The 24289-nt window shown below is 36.0% G+C and overlaps 4 protein-coding genes across 4 annotated transcripts; 2 read left to right on the top strand and 2 right to left on the bottom strand.

Annotated features, from left to right (window-relative positions):
* Positions 1-735: 735 nt before the first annotated feature.
* Positions 736-1435, top strand: J4E85_001277 (uncharacterized protein; the record flags this gene model as incomplete). Its single annotated transcript, XM_051465563.1, has 2 exons — positions 736-883; positions 963-1435. The coding sequence occupies 2 exons, from the start codon at positions 736-738 to the stop codon at positions 1433-1435; spliced, it is 621 nt and encodes a 206-aa protein (XP_051330120.1).
* Positions 1436-2156: 721 nt separating this feature from the next.
* Positions 2157-3535, top strand: J4E85_001278 (uncharacterized protein; the record flags this gene model as incomplete). Its single annotated transcript, XM_051465564.1, has 2 exons — positions 2157-2280; positions 2334-3535. The coding sequence occupies 2 exons, from the start codon at positions 2157-2159 to the stop codon at positions 3533-3535; spliced, it is 1326 nt and encodes a 441-aa protein (XP_051330121.1).
* Positions 3536-3840: 305 nt separating this feature from the next.
* On the bottom strand, positions 3841-6180 carry J4E85_001279 (uncharacterized protein; the record flags this gene model as incomplete). The annotated part of the gene is made up of 4 exons (XM_051465565.1): positions 3841-3872; positions 3941-5655; positions 5716-6015; positions 6065-6180. 4 exons carry the CDS (start codon positions 6178-6180, stop codon positions 3841-3843), a joined length of 2163 nt encoding a protein of 720 aa, XP_051330122.1.
* Positions 6181-19224: 13044 nt separating this feature from the next.
* J4E85_001280 (uncharacterized protein) lies at positions 19225-20962 on the bottom strand (the record flags this gene model as incomplete). Its single annotated transcript, XM_051465566.1, has 5 exons — positions 19225-19409; positions 19462-20273; positions 20322-20677; positions 20736-20754; positions 20811-20962. 5 exons carry the CDS (start codon positions 20960-20962, stop codon positions 19225-19227), a joined length of 1524 nt encoding a protein of 507 aa, XP_051330123.1.
* Between the last annotated feature and the right edge of the window lie 3327 nt (positions 20963-24289).

Raw genomic sequence — 24289 nt, forward strand, 5'->3', positions numbered from 1 at the left:
CATGACGCTGTTTCTCCTTTTCCTTCACGGCCTAGCGAACGTGGCGGGCATGGTACAAGGTCCGCGGAGTAGGTATAAACGGTGTATACGGCGCTATAGCACATGATGGCGTGCGGCATACCGGCTACAAGCGTGATGGTACGCAACGGTTTTCTTTGTGAATGGGGCGGTTGATAAACGATGTGAAACGCAAAATCGGAGGCACGTACCTGCGCCCACGGCAGGCAAGGACGCTTTGTACGAAAGGTAATCGCGTCACATCCTCCAGAAGCCCCCTCCAGCCGCAACACCAGTATCCTCGCATACTTACCAACACAAAAAGCCCATGGCGTTCCTGAAAAGATCGAGGTTCTCTGGTGCAGGAACAAAGAGCGGGTAGAAGCGATATACAGCAAGGATGTATATTATCAATAGATCCAGGTCCGCCTATGACGATCACTCCTGGCCGCATCGAGACAACACTCCGAACCGCATACCCGGAACCTGTGCCAATGTAGGAAATGACGATGACGAGCATTTCCTCATGCGAAACTAGCTGTTGAGATTTCTTGTCATGCTGTAAACCAGTTTGTACTCGGGGAGGGTACTACAGGTAATGCCACAAGGCGTATAAGAGGTATCGTGTTCTCGTTGAAATTGACCAGTCTCTACTACGATTCACTCGCTCAGTTTCGTTCCTGTGTATACTTTACCTCTCTCACTATCTTCATAGTCGTCGTAACCACCAACACCAAAATGCGTTTCTCCCACCTCGCCGTCTTCGCCCTAAGCGGCCTATCGCTCGCGAGCCCCGTCGTCCAGCAAAAGCGCCAGGAAAGCAGCAGCGTAGAATCCCTCCTCACCGACCTCTTCGCCACGGTGCAAGTCTACACCGGAGCCATCAGTACGGCCCCTCCCCCTTTTGACCCGCCAGCCAAAATAAACCCCCCATCATCTACATTATACTAACAAATGCATCCTAGATGCCACCCTTGCGCCCCTCTCCGCATCCTCATCTCTCCTCGAGAAGACGGCCGCAATTCCCAAAGTAGGCGAGCAACTCAACAAGATCACCGCCGCCATCACAGATTCGACAACGCAAATCCGCGATCTCGCTCCTGCAAACGCTACGCAGCCCATGGTGCCAGCCGAAGACAACCAGAAGCGGTCTACCTCTACCGATCTCGTCGACGTCTCCCAGCCCAAGGAGAAGCGTCAGTTGATCGCCGCTGGTGCCCTTCTTGCGCTCATCATTGTTGAGATCTTTGCTACGATTACCGCCGCGGTGGCGATCTTGGGTCTCGCTGGGCTTTTGGTGTTTATCAACCCGTTGACGAGCGCGTTGAGTCTTTTGATTCTAGCGGTTCAGTTGGTGCTTAACGTTGTGCTTGTGGGTGTTATTGCGTTGCTGAACAGTGTGCTTGGTGCGTTGGCGCTTGGGCTTAGTGGGTTGTAAGGGATCAGTTTGGTTGTAGTGGTCGGCGGTGTGTTTGTAGAGATATGATTGGATTTGTTATGACATTGTCATTCCTGTCTACCTTGGTGTCAGCCCAGCGATGTTCCCGCGTCTTCAAGTGAAGTATGACCATGCCCAGGTGGAGTGTGGTTGACTGATCGACATCGCGTCGATCCGCTTGTTCGCTGCACTGAGCGCGATAAGCTTGCTGTGACGATTGCACAGTGATCGTTAAGTAGCAGTGATGATTGTGGGAAGAGTCTCATCATGCGAGGATCCCTATGAATTGACGTTCAGTGTCATGGTCCGGGTGCGTAGACGTTTTGAAGAAGCGTAGTTGGCAGCACGGAAGCTGTTGAGATGTACGTGACTTGTCTCCGTTTATTCTAGATGCATGAAAAGATACTGGTAGACGTCTTACATACCCTTTGTGCTCCTTTGTTGATTGCTCCTTTGTTGATGAATGATCATTGTGTGGCAGTCGTGGTTGACTCAAGCGAGCCAAGCCTTCCCATTCACAGTTCAGGAAGTCACAGTCACGTCAGCTCCTCACCACTCACAACGACTCATATGAGCGGCAAGCGTCGACTTTCATTCTTAAACGACCGTACAGTCACACCCCATGACTCACATCATGCACCTCTGGAGCAAACTTTCCAGCAACCCATACCTCGCTATACAGGTAACCAACCTCGCGCGATAGTGCACCTCTTACTTCGCAATGCCGGCATATCTCCTCGCACTACCTAATGAGTTGTTGCTCAATATCACGGATCATCTACCTCGTCTACCTCGGGACCGACGCGCGGAACTCGTCTCGCTGGCAATGGTGTGCAAGCGCTTTTGTAAGTGGATGCTAGAATGATGTCCAGCTTGCAGTCTCACTGACACCTTATAGATGATATCGTAGTAGACGTTCTCCATAAAGATGTCTGCATCGACATAGCGAAAGTACACAAACTGGTCTCTTTGTATGCCGCCCGACCCAAGCTCGCGCAATTAGTCAGGAGCGTTGACCTTTTCCGGGACGCCGAAACCTACGATGAGCGCACTTCCGAGCGCAAACGTCGAGTGAAGGAACATGGTATCTACATGCCTATCATGAGGTCGTCCGGCATTACAAGGCGCCTCCAGCGGATGTTGAAATATGACTCGCGTCGAAAGAACGTCCAGGCAGACATGGCTCTTCTCTTGCTACAGATCCCCAACATACAGTGCTTATTGCTAGGAGGGTTATCGCATGGTGATATCCGCTTCCTCGATCCAGTGTTCTTCAAAACCTCGGCCTCCACCGCGGATCTAGCTTCTTCAGACGCCTACCGCTGTCGGCCCTATCTAAAAGAGGTTATCAGAAAGCGACTCAAAGCGCGGTTGAACAAGCTAGAGATCCCTTTCGGTGGGCTATGGAACTCTGACAACGGGCATCGGACTTTCGATTTGAGCGAGTACGCTCACCTCACACATGTGACCACATGCGTTGATGAACTGATGAGGCCTAAATGGCAGGCATGGGGATCCGAGCCTGACTACAAACTTGGCGTATTGCCGAAGACATTAACCCATCTTACGCTCGGAGGCACATGCTGGGATTTTGACCGTCTCCTGACTCATCTCGTCGAACAGAAAGCCACTGGAATATTGCCGAGATTGCGCAGCCTCACCATCTACACCCATCATCAAATGGGGCAAGAGGGCATGGGAGATGACCGCGCAAAGTTACCCAACCGTGCGCGATTGGATCGCACAGCTCCGCATGTCCAGGCACTCCAAGATGCCGGAATAACAGTAACACTAAGACACACCGGTCCAAATCATATGCGTTACTTCTGTCGGCTGAACATGATCGACACTGGTTATCGGTCCCGTCATGTGCTCGGGCAGCTAGAACCTCTAGAGATGCGAGGATACTTCGAGCATTGGCGGCATCGAGCGACTGATATGGAGGTAAGACGACTAGCGCATGAACGTGTGCTGGAGCAAGAGGAGCAGCCAGAGGCATATGAGCCGAGTATACACGGAAATAAGAATTCTTGTACCGATTTTGGCGAATTTAATGAGGCTGAATGGGATGGTCTCGCAGACCTGGCCCTCAATGACTGAATAGATGATCTTGACATCCTCCAAAATGTTCCTTAGTTCGTTTCTCAGCACAGAAGCGCCTCTTACAGCCGACGATATCACAATCTCCAGTGTGCTCATGTTCAGTATTGTGTCTTTCCAGTTCCCTCTTCGTGAGCAGCCTGTCGTCGTTGCAAATCGCGCATTTGTGTATCAGCACTGCTGCCACAGCTTTCTGGGCGTCGCTTGGCTTGGGTGGTGCGCAGGGATCGCGCCATCGAATCTGGGTTGTAGAGGCTACGAAGAAGTCATCGAGCCATTGCGGAGACCTGGGTGGTGACGGTGTATTATTCGAAGTTGCCCCGCGGTTGGAGTTGAACTGGAATGGAGCATGTGGCTGAAGGTCCGTCGCCGCGGTCACGGTCGCAGTCCCCGTGATTGTGGCACTAGATGCTGGAGAAGCCGCAGCAACATCGACCGTATCGCATTGCATCGGATCCTCTGGAGGAACATCATCATCTCGTGCAAGCATCATACTTGGCAGTGGTTGTGGGTCCAGCAGCGCAATGACGAGTTTCTGGTCAAAGCTGTACTTGGGTAGATCGACGCCATCTCGCATAGAAACTATCCAGACGATTTCATCCTTCTCTTTCGAGCTTAGCATCTTCGTCTTTGCGACTCGGGTCATCGTATTCAAGAAGTACTCGCTGATAACAGTAAAATAGGCTCTCTGAAAGATGCTCTGAACATGTTCTGGGACCATGTTACGCATGTTGAGCATGAACTCGCCCGTTTGACGCGTGCACGCCATGACTTGATCATAAGTCTGCGTCTCTGAGATGGGGAAAAGGCGTGCAGCCCATGTGTGGGAGGCATCATTGACGCGCCTTACATGTCTACCTGAGATCTTAGCGACCAACACTGACATGACCTCGGTACGAAGCGGCTCTTCGAAAGATTCCGCCGCTCGAACGTATGGCTGAACACCGTCCGCATCTTCGCATTCTGGGTCGGCGCCGCCATTGACAAGCATTCGGAGACGCGGAACGATATCAACAGCTGGGCAATCCGCAATGCACTTCCGTAAAGGACTGAGGGCGTCATGAGCTGCGCTGTTTGGATCGACGCCCTTCCCGAGAAGCACTTCAATATCGCGTAGCGTATCGGTGGGATGTCGTTTTGCGTCCGGACAGCAGCCGAGAACCTCGGATAGGAGCGAGGTACCATCGTTAGTAGGCGTAGGTACAAAGGTGTCAATAAGCCACCGCGCAAAAGTTGGAGTTGAATGCCACAGCGCTTGGTGCTCAAACTTGTCCCGACACAGAGACTTGCAAGGATAACCTCCAAAGAACGGAGGAAAGCTAGCACCCTTGCAAACAAACAGTCGGAGGCATTCAAGCTCGTCTGAAGAAAGTTCGGCCGCCCAATAAGGGCGATTCTGCAATGCCATGATGAACATGCTGAGGTTTGACTGGGCAACAAGTTCTGGAGGCTTGCGATGAACATTTGCCCCAGCACTAAGAAGCATTTTCAAAAGCGTGTGGCAGTTCTTGCGTGCCGCTGGGTCTGTGTAGATTTTCATTCGATGTAAAAGGCATAGTTGCAATGCTGTGTGAACGCCAGGCTTCTCAGGCGATGGACCAGCATCTTCGACGTTGGCACCTCGGTTGAGAAGGATGCGCACGATGTCAGGTACATTCCAGAAAACTGCTTGACGTAAAGGAGTCCAGCTTGAGCCCGGAAGTCCATTGACCTCTGAACGGCCTGGTTGGAGCAGTGCTTGAACAGTGTAAGTGCGCCCGTTTTTGATGGCATTATGCAATGCCAAGTCTGTTCCAAGTGGGTGTTTGGAACCTTTTGCGCCGTAGGCAAGTAGGACCCAGATGATTGGTCCGCAAGGCATACCGCACGCAATATCAAATACGGTCTGATTTGGATGCTGCAAGATCACCATCTCGCTCAGAGCAGGGTGGCCAACGAATCGTGCGTCTGCTTCATCGAAAGGCAGACCAATTGGATGGTTGATGCGATCGACATTGTCGACAATAAGCTTCTCCAACTTTTCCAAATCGCCGTCTAGGACTGCACCGACCATGTCTAGTACTATGTCGGAGGCTTGCCTAGAATCTTGCGACGATGTCTCTTCGAAGGATGGCCGGAGACTACGATATGGTCAATACACACTGAGCGCACGAATCTGGGATGATCAGAGACCTACATACTCTTGTGGCTGGTTCAATAGACCCAGAAAAGTTGGCTCTGCGACCGTCCCGGCTTCATCGGCGATAAGAGTGGGTAGACTAGCTACAACCTGCCAACCACCCGTCTTTGTACAATGCTCTCTGGAAGTCGAATTGATCGAAATGGGTTCTGCGAACTCGCTTGACTCGTTGTCGTTCCCAGCATTGCCATCGGAACTCTGCTCACTGGGAAGCCTAGCTTTGTGACGCGACTTCGTGGCTCTTCGCGGTTTGTGCCTCATGATACCCCACTCTTTCAACCTCATTCGATATGCTCGTGTCCTGTATCCCTCGTCAGTTATCAAACGACAACATCCTTGCAAATACTCACGAAGCCCGAAATTTGTGTTTGCGTTCCATGAGCTCCTTGACCTCTTCCAGAGGCTTCTTTTGGACGAAAGAAAGCTCCTTGATCTCATCCTGCACCAACTCCCAGTCTTTCGTCATCCTTATATACTGCGGCCCGCAGCCCTGGTATTGCACCTTCGGTGGGCAATAGACACTGGTCAAGCACAGCAGGAGTGCGAAGGTGCGGCCTCAAGACCGTGCGCCGGTAGCTAGCCAAGATAGAGGGAAGAGCCTATGAGACTCTAGTATCGACGCTAGATGCGGTACTGGGACCGGTACCATGAAGGTCATTGTGCGATCCTGGAGACATGTCGTGGTTATAACAACACGCACGAGGGGACGCGGTGTGCAAAAGTAAGCCTGAATCCAGCTGACGGAACGCGAGAGTGCAACTCTAAGGCTTCGTGTCGACTAGGTGGTGGCGTGCATTGAGTCCAACGCGAATTGAGTTTAGTGTATGCGGCACAGCCTCGAGCCTTGGCTTAGCGCCCCTGCGTCGAAATCGCTTACAGCCCTAAGCAGCTTTAGAGCCTAAGAAGTAAGAACCTAGTATAGCTAAGAGCTATATCTTAAGTAAAGCATAGCTATACGCTAGTATATACCTTTACTAGTATAATATATAGCGCTTATAGTATAAACTAAAAGTACTACTAATATTTTAAGTTATATTTTTTAGTAGCTTTAAAGTATTACTTTATAGTTAAGTATATAAAGTTAGTTATTCTACTAATATAGTATAATATAAATAGTAGAATCTTTAAAGTATACTTTAGATATAGTAATTAAAAAATACTTTATATATATATAAAGCTTAGAGATTTTAAAGTTTATATACTATATTAAAGTATAGCTAAAAGTAATATATATTAAAAGCGCGCTTAAAAGCTTTAGAATTTCTAGAGTTTTTAAATAGAGAACTATATATAGTATACTTAGAAGCTTTAAAATCTTTAATATCTTTAGATAAAGAACTATATTTAAGATTTACTACCTAAAGTAAAAGTAAAATAAATAGTAAATAATAAAAAGTATAGTAATAATAGTATTTATACTTATAAAAAAGCTCTCTTATTAGCGTTTTAATAAATATATTTTTATATAATATTTACTTTAAGTAATATATTTTTTACTCTAGATATACTTTAGTTAATAAAAGTAAAACTTAGAATTACTAATAAATAAATTTTCTAATACTTATATTACTATTAAGTAACTTTTTTCTCTTTTTACTCTAATATTTTTATAACTTTATAGTAGTAGTTAGCTAAATATCTATACTTTTTACTCTTAACTCTTTAGTAGAGTATAGAATCTAGTATATAATTAATATCTAGAGGTCTAAATTATAGAGATTTAAACTAAAGTATATTATTATATATATTATATATTCTTATAATTAAAATAATAGTATTAGCCTTTATTCTACTATATATTTATATTATTATAATATTAGCTAATTAGACTAGCGCTCTTAGATATTCTAAGATTATTAGTATAGAAGCTTAATCTAACTAAGTTACTACTATATCTCTTAAAATACTTTTCTTATATTAGCTTATTATTTTATATAGACTATAGTAAGCTAAAGAGATATAGTAGATATAATCTAATATTAAGTCTAATATCTAGCTAGTAAGATACTAGAATAATAAATATCTATAGAACTTTTCTATAAAATACTTTTAATCTATATATACCTAAGTTTATATAAGTTATAGTATAGGTAAAGTAAAGATTCTAAGCTCTAGATATATATTATAGTTAAATATATAAGGCTATATATCTTAGTCTTTAGTTATATCTATAACTAAATTAAAGTTTAAATATATATATAAATTAATAGTAAAAAGTTAGAAGTACTAATAGTATTAGTTAGAATAGTAGAAATAACTACTACTATTCTCTTAGTAGTTATAGCTATTATAATAGTATACTTTATACTTATAAAGTAATATAAAGAAAGAATAGCTACTCTTATAAATATTTATAAAAAGAGAGAATTATATTAGAGAATGTAAGGCTTATATAAAAGAGTTATACTAGTAGTAATAATATACTTTTTATATACTAAAGAAATAAAAAAAAGATTTTTAAAATAGCTAAAGAAAATAGAGTTAGTAATTTATAGAACTAAAAAGAGCTACTATAGACTTTAGTTAACTAGTAGTAGCGTATACTTAAGCTAGTTAAAAGTTACTATAGAATATAAAAATATTTTAGCTATATAGCCTAAAATTATATAGTTTTAGTACTTAAATATAAAAGTGCTACTTTTAAAAAAGGTAAGAGTATATATATTAGGCGTAGTTTATTAATATTAAGATTTCTTAGGCTTACTAATATTTTACTCTATAAACTTATAAATATAGCTATAATATATTAAAAGTTACTTATAGAGTAGTATAAATAATATTTATTAAGTTAAGATAGAAGACTATATAAAGTATATTAGCTTTTAAGATAGTAGTAATAGTATCTATATAGTAGGTATTAGCTTAATATAGTTAGGTAGCTTATAGATCTAAGATAAGGTATAAAAGTAAAAAAGTATTATAGAATTTAGATAGAGAATAAATAGTATTTCTAAAGTATATATTATATAGTAGTATATATAGTATATATATAGTAGATAAAGTATATAGTTTATCTAAGTAAAAAAGTGTAAAAGAATAATAAAAAGAAATAAAAGATAAATATTAAAGTAACTAAAAGTTAAAATATAGAAATAAAGTAAAAGTATATAAAAGAATAGAAGTAGATTATTAGAAGTAACTCTAAAATACGTAAAGTAAAAAGTAGCTATATCTTAGTATTACTAGAATTATATAAAGTAGTAAATAGTAAAAGTAGATATAAAGCTAATATATAAAGAGTACTAAGTAGCTATCTTACTAGTAAAAAAATAGAGAGAGTAGAAAGTAAAGCTTAAAATAAGTAAAGTATAGCTAAAGTAAAGCTATAAGTATAGTTACTAGTAGCTCTCTAAATAGAGCTTTAGAAATTCTAAGCTTTAAGATAAAAAGTATATATAGTAAAAAAGTAATATATACCTTTTATTTAAGTTAATATATACTAAGTTATATAAGTAGTAATCTTTAGAAAGAGAGTTATCTATAAGTAATATATAAGTTATTTAGATAGTAATAACTTATATAGCTAATAAGTCTTATATAGCCTTTTAGTAATATAAACTTTCTACTATTAAGTTCTTAAATACGCTAACTAACTTCTATATTATATAGAGATCTTACTATAAAAGTAACTAAATATTAAGAAAAATATAATATATAATATTAGTATTTATAATAGTTTACTATACGCTTCTTAAGATTATATATAATATTTATACTTAAATTAATATATATTATAGGTATAGTGTAAGTAAATAAGAAGATTAATATAATATTATATTAGTAATTCTAATAATTTACTCTTTCTTCTTTAGTTATTCTACTATCTTTACTTTATATACTCTAGATTAGGTAATAATTAGACTTATAACTCTTTCTCTAAATTATTAAAAACCTATAATATCTTTTTATATTACTTACACTAGTTAAAGAGCTAAGACTTATTAGTATAGAGTTTTATAAGCAATTTAGTTATATATAGAAACTATACTATCTTTATATTAAAAAAGCTAAAAAGTATCTTTTAAAGGTAAAGAAGTAATAGTTTATACTTACTAAATATTTTAGAACTAAAGTACTCTATACTTTATTCTTTTTTCTTATACTCTACTTTTTTAAGCTTAGAGTTTTATAGGCTTATAAGTATATTTATTAGTAATACTAAGTAATAATAGTATAAATATATAATAAATATCTTCTTTTTTATATACTATATCTTAAGTATAGCTACTTTATAGAGATAGCTATAAAGTAAAAGTTTCTACTTTTCTATTCTATTAAAGGCGTTATCTTTAGTAAGTATACTCTATACTAATTTTTAGTGTAAGAAAGAATAGAATAGCTAAAAATACTTACTATATTTTAGACTTTATAGCTATAATAGCGTAGCTTTATAATCTTTTACCTCTAAAAAGTAGCTTTAATATTATTAGTAGTAAGTAGTAAGTAAATAGAGGTAGTAATACTAAAGTTTTTTTTCTATTATTAATAGAGACTCTAGTCTTTTACTTTACTAAGTAGCCTATTAATTATAATATTTAGCTTACTTAGCTATACTAAAGCTTCTTCTAGAAAAGTATACTATTTTATACTTAATAGCTTATAATTTCTAGCGCTTTAGCTATAAGTATTATTAAAGTAGATATAATAAATTAGTAAAAGAAGCTTATAGGTAGAGTAGAAAGTCTATCTATATTACTAGTTCTATTATTATTATCTTTTAAAGTAGAGCGTTTTAAAGCTAGTTATAGTAGAAGACTTAGTAAGAAAAGTTAGTTCTCTTAATCTTCTTTACTTAGAACTTTAGTTTTACTAGAGATATTAGTAATACTTTATAGTCTTACCTACCTCTAAGTATAGAGTTTAGTATATAACCTAGTATAAGTAGTTAATATAATAGCCTTAAAGTCTCTAAAGCTATTAATAAAATTAGAGAAAGCTAAAGAGTTAGAATAAATAGTTACGTAGAATATAGACTTAAACCTAGAAACTTATATAAAGTCTTTAGTATCTCTAAGAAAAACTATATTTAATATTTCTAATTTTAAGATAGAAACATTATATAGAGTATTTCTACTCTAGATAAAGATAGACTATTTAGTAAACTTACTACTAGGTCTATAAATAGTCTTTTTTATAGCTAGAAGTTTTCTAGCTTTTTTTACCTTTAGAGGTATAGTTCTTTAAGTAATTTATATAAATATAATAGAATTAGAAGTTAGTTAGTAGACTTAGAAAAGTATATAAGAATAAGTAGAATAAATATTAGTTATAATATAAAAGTAAAAGATAAAAAGTAAAGATTAATAGTTAAGTGTTAGAGAAGCTACTAGACTTAGAAAATACTATCTCTAATTATAAAATTCTATTTAAAGTTAGACTATAATATATAACTAGTATAGCGCTATACTATCTATAGTATTAGACTCTAGAAGGCGCTAATAATTAGTAAACTAGGCTCTAGTACTACTACTTTAACTTTATCTAATCTATAGCCTATATAGGTAGAAATAGCTATAGACTATATATAATATAACTAGCTATATATTTAGATTAAGATAGGTTAACTAGTAGATAAACTGCGCGTTAAAAACGCTAATTAAATACTAGAGTATTATAGCTAAGTTAAAGTTAGTACTTTATCTACTATAATAGATTAATTTTATAATATTCTAGCTCTTTACTTTAATAAAGAACTATACTCTTTTTCTTTAAAAAGAGTAGCTACTATATAGCTATACTCTTTTACTAATTTTATTAAAATTCTAGTAGAAAACTTTAATAAAAGAAGAGAGTAACTATAAAAGGTTATTAGTTCTAAGAAATATATACTAATATATTAGCTATATATAAGAGTTAGCTTTAAGTCTTTTCTAAGTAAATACTTTAGAAATTTAAACTAATTAGCTACGCTATTATAGAAGAGATAAAAGAGGTAACTCTTTATTATTTCTAAGATATTTAGCTAATTAGCTAGAAGTCTAGAGATATTAAGCTATAGTTTTTTAGAATTAAAATAGATATAAAAGAGTTTAACCTCTATAGATTCTGTTAATATATATTAAAGTAGTAGAATTATTAAGTATTTACTTTTTTCTTAGTAGGTTTTTTGCTAGTTAAGAGTAATCTTATACTAGCTAGTTTATTTTTTTATAACTTATAGATTCTTAACTCTAATTTATAAAACTTTATTAATATAAAGAAGATAAAGAAATATAATTACGTAGATAAGACTTATTATTACTCTCTAATACACTCTAGCCTATATAATAGATATAGTTTAGAGGCTTTTTAGATATAACTAATAGACTTTTTTATTTTTTTAGTATAGCGCCTCTAGAGTGTTCTTAGTTATAGACTTTACACTATTTTATATATTACTATTATAGACTTATAGAAAGTGTAAGCGTAGCTATACTAAAGTTATAGTATATAAATATAGATCTTTTAGTAGTTAAGAGACTATATATAATATTTTATAATATTAGAAGAATAAGAGTTACTACTCTAAGTTCTATCTAAATTCTCTATAAATTCTATAGCTTACTAGCTCTAAATATAAATATAATAGTATATAGCTACTATATATATAAACTACGCTAAGGTCTAGAAATAGAAAGCTCTACTATAGAAGATCTTAGTATTACTAAACTTTCTATTATTTACTATTATTACTTTCTTAGGTATTACTTTAGACTTTCTATAAAAGTATTTAATCTAGGTATAAATTAGATAGAGTATATTATAAGTAACTACTATAAAGTTACTATACTAAGAATAGAACTAGTTAATAAACTTCTAGAATTTTACCTATTAGCTTAAATAAAGAGTATTATTACTAACTATAAAGCTAGAATTATATAGTACTTACGTAATATAATTCTTATATATCTTCTTAGTATAGGTATCTTTTACGTCTTTATCTATACTCTAAAATATAGACTATAGATTATTATTTATACTTTTAGTATTTAATCTATCTATATTAAAGTAGCTTAGGTCTTAGAATAGTAGGTTTTTATTATTAATTATATTAGTAATTTTATTATTTTCTAGCTAAGGTATCTCTTCTAGATATATAAATTCTTAATATATAGAGGTAACTATATTAATAGTTCTACTACTTAGCTTTTCTTAAAGTAAGTACTTTTCTATAAAGAAGCTATTTAAAAAGCTAAGCTTATAATATATACTTTCTAAAATATTAGTATTATAGAAGTATATAGTAAAATATAGTGTAAATTATAAATATAAGAAGCCTAGTCTATATAGGTATAATAGTAATCTTAAATACTACTATAGTCTAGGTAATTAAGCTAAAGTTAGCGTAATTAGTAGAGATTTCTAGATCTAATAGTAAGTAGCTCTAGATTTATAGAGCTTATAGGCTGCTAGTATTTTATTAGCTATAGATTATATACTAAAAGTATATAAGATACTAAAGTAATATATTTATAGTTAAACTAAGATCTTTTTTATAATATACCTAAAAGGCTAGTTTATAGATACGCTTATAGAGACTCTCTATAAATAGAAGAAAAAAATATTACCTTAGCGCCTATTTACTTTACTATAGTAGATAGCCTAGAAATAAATAAAGGTTAGTACTATAAACTATAATAATTCTAATATTTAATATAATATTTATAAGTTACTTAAAGAGTTTAAGGCTTTTATAAAAAGAGGCTAAATAAGTAAGAAGTACTTTAAAGTCTACGCTAAAATATATATAATATACTACTAGCACTAAGGTTATAAGCTCTATTTTACTAATACTTTATAGATAGTATAAGAGCTTTACTATTTTTTATCTTCTAATAAATATAAAAGCTAATATAAACCTATTCTAAGTATATCTTATATATATAGAATATCTTATAAAATATAAAATAGCTAAAATTTACACTACTATAGAGACTAGAATACTACTAATACTAAGGCGCTTATATCTAGACTCTATAAATTATAAGCCTACTACGTAATAACTTAGAGCTAACTAGCTACTATAGCTTTTTAATAGAGTATAACTCTAAGTAAACTATATACTTTACTTACTTAAACTACTTAATTATCTAAGCTTTTTATATAAAGTAGTTTTACTACCTTTATTAATAGCGCTAAAACTATATAAAATTACTATTAATAATAAGATTATAAAATATAACTTAGAAAATATCTTACTACTAATAATTAAAAAAGCTAGCTATAGAACTAATATAGAAAAGTTAGTATAGAACTAGAACTAAAGTAGTAATACTTTATTATTCTAAGAAATACTACTATCTATATAGTTATAGTAGAGGTTATTTATAAAGAACTATAAAACGTTCTAAAAAATATACGCTAAGAACTTTACTAAGTAATATATATATTACTATTAGAATTACTAGGTATTCTATATACTAATAAATATATAGTAGATAGTTAGAATATAGAAATAGTATAATAACCTAGAATAGTTCTAGAGAGATTTCTTACGTCTAGTTCTAGATAGAAAGAGTAAAAATACTAAGTTATAGAAAAGGTTACTATAGAAGCTAGTTATTAAGAAAGCTTAGAATATATAATATATAGAGAATATAAGAGTAGCCTAGTAGGCTAAATTAGAGTTCTCTAGTATTTTTACTAAGTAGTTTAGATATTAAATAGGTAGTATATAGTATATATTAATAAATAAAGTAAAGATTACTTAGAAGTATTATAAGCTAGTAAATAATTCTAAGCTATAGAATCTAGATAATAAATAGAAATAATTATATATATTCTTATATTACTATTTATACACTAAAGATTATAATATTAAGTACTTATTTTCTTTTATAGTAATAACATAAGGCGTAATAATAAATATACTAGTAATATATATTAAAAAGAGCTATTTTATATATAAATATAGAGATAATACTTCTTTACTACTATAATCTTATTATTATAGGTCTTTTTATAAAGAGTTTATAGAATATTATTATTATATTATAAAAAGTTTTTTAGAAATTAAAGTATATTACTAACTTATATTAAAAAAATCTATACTTTATATTCTAAGGTTAAAGAGCATAAAAACTACGTTTTTTAGAAAGAAAGCTTTTTTTTTTTATTTTATACTAAATTTAAAAATAATAAAGTAAAAAGTAAAAAATAATATACTTCTCTCTAAAAAATCTTTACTTATAGTAAATACTTATTTTATACCTTACTTTATAGAACTTTAGTATTTCTAAAACTTTATTAAGTTTTAAACCTCTCTTAGTATAGAGTATTACTTCTTATATATCTAAGCTTAGATTAAGAAATACTACATAATTTAGTAGGTATACTAGGTTTTTTATAATAAGTAAAGTAAGAACTTAATATCTAATAAATATTACTAGTACTAACGTAGACTACGCCTAACGCTAAAGTTACTAGAGTATAGTAGTTTATAATATACGCTATTAATTTTACGTTTATATACTAAATTATATTTCTTTTAGTAAAATTATTAATATTTTATACTTTATAGTTCTTTTTTATAGAAATTAAGCTTTATAGTAGAATTTATAATACTATTAATAATAACTAAAGGTACTAAGGCTTTACCTTTAAAACTTTTATAAAAATAAGTATATCTAGCCTTTATAGTAGTTAAAAGTAGAGAATATTTACTAAAGGTATATAATAAACCTATAGTACTAGTAATAATATCTAGAGATACTAAGGTTTTATACCTAAAGTATATATAAAAATAAGTATACTTAGCCTCTATAATAGTTAGAAGTAGAGAATATTTACTAAAGGTATATAATAAACCTATAGTACTAGTAATAATACCTAAAGATACTAAGGTTTTACACCTAAAGTATATATAAAAATAGATATACTTAGCCTCTATAATAGTTAGAAGTAGAGAATATTTACTAAAGATATATAATAAATCTATAGCACTAGTAATAATATCTAGAGATACTAAGGTTTTATACCTAAAGTATATATAAAAATAAGTATACCTAGCCTCTATAATAGTTAGAAGTAGAGAATATTTACTAAAAATATATAATAAATCTATAGCACTAGTAATAATACCTAGAGATACTAAGGTTTTGCACCTAAAGTATATATAAAAATAAGTATACCTAGCCTTTATAATAGTTAGAAGTAGAGAATATTTACTAAAAGTATATAATAAATCTATAGTACTAGTAATAATACCTAAAGATACTAAGGTTTTATACCTAAAGTATATATAAAAATAGATATACTTAGCTTCTATAATAGTTAAAAGTAGAGAATATTTACTAAAGTTATATAATATAAAATATACTTTTTTTCTAAGAAAAAGTATAGTAGAAATAAGAATTAGATAAAGGTAAGTAGAACTTTAACTACCTAGATAGCTTTATATAAGCTAGAGTATCTATATAATAAAAAGAAAATTTATATAAGCTACTTCTACTAAGTAAAAAGTTTTAATATCTAGATAGACTCTAGTCTAAGACTATAATATCTAAAATTAATAACTAACTTATATACTACTACTACTATTTAAAGAAATAACTACTTTACTTAAATAACTTTTAAAGTATCTTTACTTCTTACTAGAGTTTAAAAGCTTAGCTATAGTTTTAACTTTTTTAGCTTTTCTTTTTAAGTCTTTCTTTTTTACTCTTTTAGTATTATTAAGCTTATACTACTTCTTATAATTTATAAGCTTATATAGAAGTATAAAGAGATTAAAATTAAAGTTTAAAAAAAAGTTAGTATAGTTTATATTTAAAAGTAGAAAATACTAAAGTATCTTACTAAGAGAAACGCCTAAATATATATACTAAGTAATAACTTTTTTAATAGCTTTAATCTTAGCTTCTCTAATATTAAGTATTTAAATAATATAGTAGAATTAGTAGCTAACTCTAAGTAATTCTAAGCTTATTAAAGAAAAAGCTTAAACTTACTTTCTTTATACTTTATTCTCTAAACTTACATTCTTAGCTTATTAGTTAAAGTACTTTTACTTTACTAATAGTTTCTTAGCTAAAGCTACTAGAAGTAGTAAAAAAGTTATATTTTAATATTTATAAGCGCTATAATAAAATATTAGTAAAACTTTAGAAAAATTAATATAAAGCTAACTTACTATCTTAATACTTTATATTAAGAAGTACTATTTAAAGTAGCTTACTTAGTAAAAAGAGAGTTAGTTAATATTTAAAAAGAGAAATATATTTTAAAAAGTTAGATATATAGTATAGTTATATTTATATAGTATAAGTTAGCGCCTTTTAGTTCTATTAAGTATAAGATTAGTAAGTATTACTTTCTATAAAATATAAGTAATAGCTTAGAATTATTAAGAAAAGAGTAAAAAATATAAAAAATATATAGCGTCTTCTTAATAGTATAAATAGTATTATAAGTAAGCTTAATTATTACCTCTATTACTCTTTTTACTACTTTTATTACTTTTTTTATTAGTTTTTTTATAGTTACTAAAAAACTTATTACTAAAGACTAGAAATTAGTAAAAATTTAAAAATTTATATAAAGAAGATTAAGCGCTAGTAAAAAAAATATTCTAAAAGTAAGAATAGTAATAGTATAGCTATAAAAAATTAATCTAAGAATTTTAAAAGTACTAAGAAAGAGAGAGTTAGAAAATAGTAGAGCTAAAAAAAATAACTTACTATACTTAGTTCTTAAAAAAAATAATTAGCTAAAGATAGTTAGTAAAAGCTTAGAAAGACTAAAGTTTAATAGTAAAAGAGCCTAAACTTATAGCTAGTCTACACTTTTTACTAAATTATATACTTTACCTTTAAGCTTTATAATATAGAATAAACTTAGATAGCTAACTTTATAACTTATTATAATTATACCTTATATACTAGTATTATAGCTCTTTAAAGTTATTTTTTTTAGTACGCCTAAAGAAAATAAAAGTAGTAGCTATTTTACGCGTTTAAGTAGTAACTTTATTAAGTACTTTACGCTTAATAACTAGTTCTACTACTAAATTTAAAAGTATTATATACTTACGCTTATTATTACTACTACTAATAGTAGTCTTAAAGTTAGAAGTTAAAGTATATAAAGGTTAATTAGCGTTATACTTAATATTAATAGTAGCTTTAGTAAATATAGTAAGTAGTAGTAATAAAGAAATAGTTATAGTAGTAAAAAGCTTAGTATTAATTAAGTTTATATTAACTATATACTCTAACTAAATCTTATTAAAAGCTTATTAAGTAAAGTTATTAATAAAGTATTAAGTAAAAATATAACTAAAAGTAGTTTATATTAGTAAAGGTTTTTAGAGTAATAAAGAATTAGTAAAATAAGTTTTAGTAAAACTAAAAGTAAGTAATTATACTAAAGCCTATAGTAGAAATAAAGCTAATATATAAAAAGTATAAAGTAGCTACTTTAATAGTAAAAAAATAAAAAAAGTAAAAAGTAAAGCTTAAAATAAGTAGAGTATAGCTAAAGTAAAGCTACTAGTATAGTTACTAGTAGCTTTTTAAATAGAGTTTTAGAAATTCTAAGCTTTAAAATAAAAAATATATATAGTAGAAAAGTAATATATACTTTTTATTAAAGTTAATATAAGCTAAGTTATATAAGTAGTAATCTTTAAAAAGTATACTATTATTAAACTATATTAATATTATTTAGAGCTTAATACTTAGTAAAGTAGAAAAGTTTTTTAAAACTTTCTAGTTATATAAGTAAAGTATATAATAGTTTTCTATTTTACTAATAATATTTTAACTTTTATAGTAATAATTACTATAGGTATAATAATTAATATAAACTTAGGTAATATAGTATAAGTAAATTTATAATAGTAAGTAGTATTATAAAGTAAAGAATAGCTAAAAAAATAGCTAAGTATTACTAATATTATAGAAGCTAAAAAGGCGCTAGTACTTTTATTATATATAGTAGTAAGTAGTAAACTAATTATTTTTAGACTCTAGTAATTTTGCGTATAATTACGTAACTTGTTAGTAATTAGTAGAAGGGTTCTTACCCCTCCTGCTAGAGCTCTTTTTTACCCTGTTAAATACAACAACGCGTAAGAAGCAGATCGCATATGTAGTTGAGGGTCGAGAAGTCTACAAAGCTTTTATTCTATGCAGCTTGCCATCTTTCATACCGTCGTAGGCTGCAGTAATATGCATTGTTTAGACGCATGTGCCTAAGAGTATTCATGTAGTATCAGAACTCGCAGCAACAAGGTCATACAACAGAGTATATCAGAAATGGCTTTTGTGTCAGTTGCAAGGGCGTTGCGCGCCATTTCGTTATAGCCACGCTGGCCAAGCTGACATCTCCAGCAAGAACACTCCCCATGTTTGCGATCAAACAGGCGGAGCTAATACTTATCACTGCAGTCACGCCGTCATGCTGCATTTTGGTAACGTTGATCAGGTCACAGTCGACCATCCACTGCTCAAGGAATGCAGGTTGCGATTAACAAAGGTATCATATGTACGAAGCGACGCTAAAACAGCAAACAAAAAGCCATAATCCAATCCTAACGACCGCCAATCTGGCCCTTGGGAAGAGGCTTTACCCACATGAACATGCAGTTGAGCGCAATGATCATGATGCCAATGATCCAGAAAACCTGCGCATAGTCCGTCTTGTGGTAGCGGAAGATGATGGCGAAGATGATACCACCAAAGTTACCAGTCGCGCCAACGATACCGGAGAGGATGCCTTTGGAAATGTTAGTAGGTCTTCTCTCAATGGGTGAAGCGATCGGGCTTACCATTAGCGTGAGGGTGGATGTGAGGTACGAGCGCGAAGTTCGCACCATTACCCGCCTCAAGGAATATGGCCATGACCGCAATGAGGCCGATCATCTCGCTGAGGTTGTGGGGATCCACCTTTCCAATGACGATGCACATTATACCAGACATAACGCCGACGAAGTGGATCCAGAACTTCTTTGCCCAGAGGTTGCGACCGGTAACCTTGTAGATAAGATCCGCAATAAAGCCACCGAGCGGTCTGGTAACAACGTTCAAGAGACCGAACATAGCTGCCCAGCGTCCAGATTGTGTTTGACCAAGGGACTGGAAGTTCTTGAGGTAATAAGCACCAAGGATAGAGTTGATGGCGAGTTCACCGCCGAAGGAGCAGAAGTAGCCCGCGCAGAGCATCAGTGTCTGGAGAGAGAACATGACCTTCAGTCCCTCTTTCAAAGTAGGCTTGACTACGACTTCGTGCTGGAATTCGTCCATGACTTGAACATCACCACGTCCAGCCTCTACGTCAGCGGCCGGTTGCTCTCGCTTCTTTTCGTCGTTGGAGGAAATCGATCCAGTGGTCGCAGGCTTGTCATCGAGGGCACCGGTCGTGGGGACCACGGAAGCTTGGTTGGTTTGATCGCTGCTAGACACTACGGTTGCACCACGCTCAGACCACTTTCCGGTAGGCGTATCGTCGGTCAACAGCAGGAGACCGGTAGCGCATGCACTGATCATGATGAATGGAACGATGAAGGAGACTCTCCATGCGACGTGCGAGGAGAGACCCTGGTCCCTCTTCAAAGAGTCGTAGATAGCGGGCATGACGAAGCTGAAGAAAAGTCAGTGGAAGCTGCTTCATAGGGGACGTCCCGCTTACTATGTGATACCGCCGCCAGAGTTACCCCAGCCTCCGACCAAAGCGTTGGCAGTGCCGACAACATTCCTGTCGTAGAATCCAGTTGTCCAGACCTGGCATGGTACGAAGGTGCCGCCGAGAATACCAACAAAGAAACGGATGAAGTATAAACCCGTAGCGTTGTGGGCAGTACCAGCCAGAGCGGTCGGGATGGCACCGGCGAATAGCAGGCTGGCAAATGTAATGCGCGGGCCGAAGTGGTCGCACATGGGTCCCGCAATGAAGCGGACCAAAAGTGTTGCACATAGCGCGACGATGTTGGAGTTGGCAATTTGATCTTGTGACAAATGCATGTCCTCCTTGATACTCTTACTCAGCTGTGGGGATGTTAGTCTGTACAATTCGGACAGTCTCGTGGGTTGCGGGTGACCATACCAGAGGTGGAAACGCGTACCTGAAAATTATTAGCACTCATCAACGAAGGAGACCCACATGTGGGGAACGACGTACCATGACCAGAAAGCAATGAAGAAGCCCAGGTAAGAGAAGAAGAATACACGACCATATTTGTTGATCGGATTCAAGACGGGAATAGATGTGGCCTTCTTGTTGTATGGGTTGATCTCTGGTGCCGACCAGAGCATGTTGATAGCGAACGGCATGATGAGTACCACCCGAGAGGTCGAGCCCTACTACGATACTGATACTTCTAAAAGGTAGGTCGGGAGAGTGTAAAGCTGGCGATGCTTTACAGACGCAATATGGAAGTTGGGAGCGGGCGCTTGCTGAAGCCGTGGCTCCAAACGGAAGCTGGAGGTTATATAGATTGATGCACAAACTCCAAAAATGATACTTCCGCGGTGAAGCACAGTGACGCACGGCTAAGGTTGTGGCGCAACTCGTTCCCCAGGCCAAGTGAGATCAGACTTCTCCGTGTCTGTATTCAGTAATATTGGCGGATTCGTTATCTTCGTTGGCGATGCCCAGCAGCTGCAAGCCCAATGCTTCGGAGAAAGTATGCTTTGCCGCGCTCTCGGGTGCAGGCGATGTGTGCGATGAGCGCTAGGGCGTCAACTTGAGATCCACATGCTGTTGTAGCGAATTGAGACTCTTTCTCGACTGGCTAAAATGTAGCATGAAAGGCTGAATGTCGATGCGATGAGTCGTGGTTCGCTGGGGATGAGGTTTGACGCGGGATGGTGGGGGACGGCAGGGGCGTTCTCTTATCTCTTGGCGCTAGCCAGGCGAGAGACTAGACTCACTGTAGTCGATGCCAGCAAGGATCCTTATCAGAACGTCTGGAGATAATATGAGTTGCTGCTTTTCCGCGGTCAGCATTTGACAAAATGCCTGTGTCGCTAATACCTCTTCAGCCTCAACGGTTCCTGTTCCTAGTACGAGCATACTGTTCGTGTCGAAGAAGTGGCGTTGACAAAAACGACTGGAAGTAACGCAGCAAACAACAATGACAACTCAAGATCAAGACTTACTCTTGCTTCTGGAAAGTAGCTTTGCTTTTGACTTCTGGTGATGGTACAAACTTGGTGTGACGGGAGTTGTGTGTCTGCCGCGTGCGTGTGGAGACGTGGCCCGATAAGCACAGAGCTTGGTGCAACGGCAGCTGTACTAGGCATGTGGGTGGATTCGCGCCGTTGCACAACTCTTACAATCCCAGCTTGGATTTGAGATCGTTAATTGTTTGTCGATCAGCTCCTGTCAGGATATTGATGGCCTGTGAAACATGCTTGCACCAATCAAGCGAAGATTCAGTGCCTTATCTCGCATGACTGCAGCTTCCGCCCCGGCAACACGGAGTACGCACAGGGACTCTTGGAGCACATCGATGATCTGGGAGGGTATATGATCCTCAAACGCCTAGAGTTCAGTGTAACGTCATCCGCTCCTTGGTAACTCAGTATTTGACTCTCACAACGCCAAGGCTCGTCGATACTTGGAGGCCAACGCTGGATGGATGTGACGACTTATCCCAAACTCCAAGAGGTTTTCGCAAGCGGGGGTTCTAGGCCTAGATCCTGACGTACGGTGGCTGCTACAGTCACTGCAGCGATATCGGAGGAAACGGGCCGGAGAAGGCATGTTGGGTACTGAGATGCTGTGCAAGAAGACGAAGCAACTCCGGGAATATCGAAAAAGATGGTAGTGTAGTGTGGGTAGGCTCCACAGTGGGCTCAGCTGCAGCCTTTTGAGCCTCATCCGCGGAGATCCTACGCTCGTCCTGAGAAAGTGGTACCCAGCCACCTCGTTCCTCGACCTGTCATCACACGACTTTGACTGAATACTTTCCGAACACCTTGGTCAAAAGTTTCGGGCCATACGGAGGATTTCGAAGGGTTAGCTGCTGATGTGAAGCAGGACCCGAGGATGTCTACGTTGTTAAACACTCCTGCGCGCTGTATTCCCAATACTTCCTCGCCATGTGCACACCCACCCCGTACATTGCAGCGCCGCACACCACCAGCACATGCATAAGCTGATGGCTACTCCCAATTACGTCGCAACGCCGAGGGTACCATCTCTCAGGCACTCTCGCAGCGTACAACAAAGCTCCGGTGCCATGACAAACGCCTAGTCCAAGATAGTAGCCCAAGCTCATCCTACTATCCATCTCTTCCACGCCATAGACGTGGGTACCATGCGCTATTGGAAGGAAAGAAGACGCTCCCAACAGGAGATAAAGCGCCGTACGGAGATGACGAGACTGAGGACCAGAAAAGGTGGGGTGCAGAGTAGTGAGTGCGCAAGCAAGGCCCACGACAGTAGCGAAGATACTGTAGGCTTCCTGTAGTACAGGATCGCATTTGAAAGTGAAGTGTGTACTGGCAATTGTCGTACCATACAGTGGTATCACGATACCAAGGTAATCGAATCGACCCGTCCAGGTGCGAACACTTTCGCTGTGATCGAGGAAGATGTGGTGTCTATCAAGCGTCAGTACCATCTGTTCTTCAAACTCAAGGCATGAGGGTTGAAGATGAGTATCAAGAGGTACTTACAAGAACGAGAAAAAGAAGCATGCTATGACAGAGGTAAAGTAGACGTAGACAGCTTCATCGTCGCCGCTTCTACTGTACCTATCTAGGTGACTCCAACGAGCAGACAGGTAGAACACGACAGCGACCAAAAAGAAGGCAACGGTACCCAGGATATGTGACCAGATGTTGACTGTCTCATTGTGGACCTGGAAGACGCTCCTGAGTGAGTGATGGTAAGAGAACGTTGCTTGTCTAGTGACTATTAGCCCCAAGCCGTGTGCCGTCTACGACGCGGAAAACGTACCGGTGGGATGTGAGTATGAACTCGTTGTCTCGCTGCCAGGGCACTGCGTTGACGCCGTTAGCTCACGACGTTCCTAGTATCCACCGGGAGTAGCGCAGAGTCGAACTCACTGAGATCATCCCAGCCTATCAACGCATCGGAGTTCTGGGTCTCATCCGTACGATGAGTCTCCTTACCGTCCGCGTCAAATTGAACATGTCGCAATGTCGTTGATGTTCCATACCCGTCGCCATGGTTGCTTCCCTTCAAGATCCCCGCTTTCTCTCTAGCGTCTTGGCGTGTCTGTGATGTCATACTGCTAAGCTCAACTGAGGCTGATGCCGACTCCAGCGAATAACTTCTCGATGTTTTCAAGAATTCATGAATGGTAGAGTGATTTGAAAGTTGATGGCTGATGCTTTTGTGCCGACAAAGACATGCCTTACGCAATAGTCACCCACAAGTTCAGTCACCAAGCCGCCACGCTTCCAAGCTATGCACGGCCGTGACGCAGTCAATGAGTCCGCGGACCTCTTACGCCTCTCATTTCCTTATGATGCGGCCAAGATGCATCTAAGGAATGGGAAATGCTTCTTCCTGTCGTATGTCGTATCCTTGGGGACTGTAAAATCTGGGCAGCCCTTGCTCGCCCGTGTGTTTCTGTATCGCGAGGATCCTCAACCACCACCATGTTAGTCCTCTGCTTTCTACGC

The sequence above is a fragment of the Alternaria conjuncta genome (genome assembly GCF_024043145.1).
Source record: "Alternaria conjuncta strain BMP 0040 chromosome Unknown scaffold_2, whole genome shotgun sequence".
Classification (NCBI taxonomy): domain Eukaryota; kingdom Fungi; phylum Ascomycota; class Dothideomycetes; order Pleosporales; family Pleosporaceae; genus Alternaria; species Alternaria conjuncta.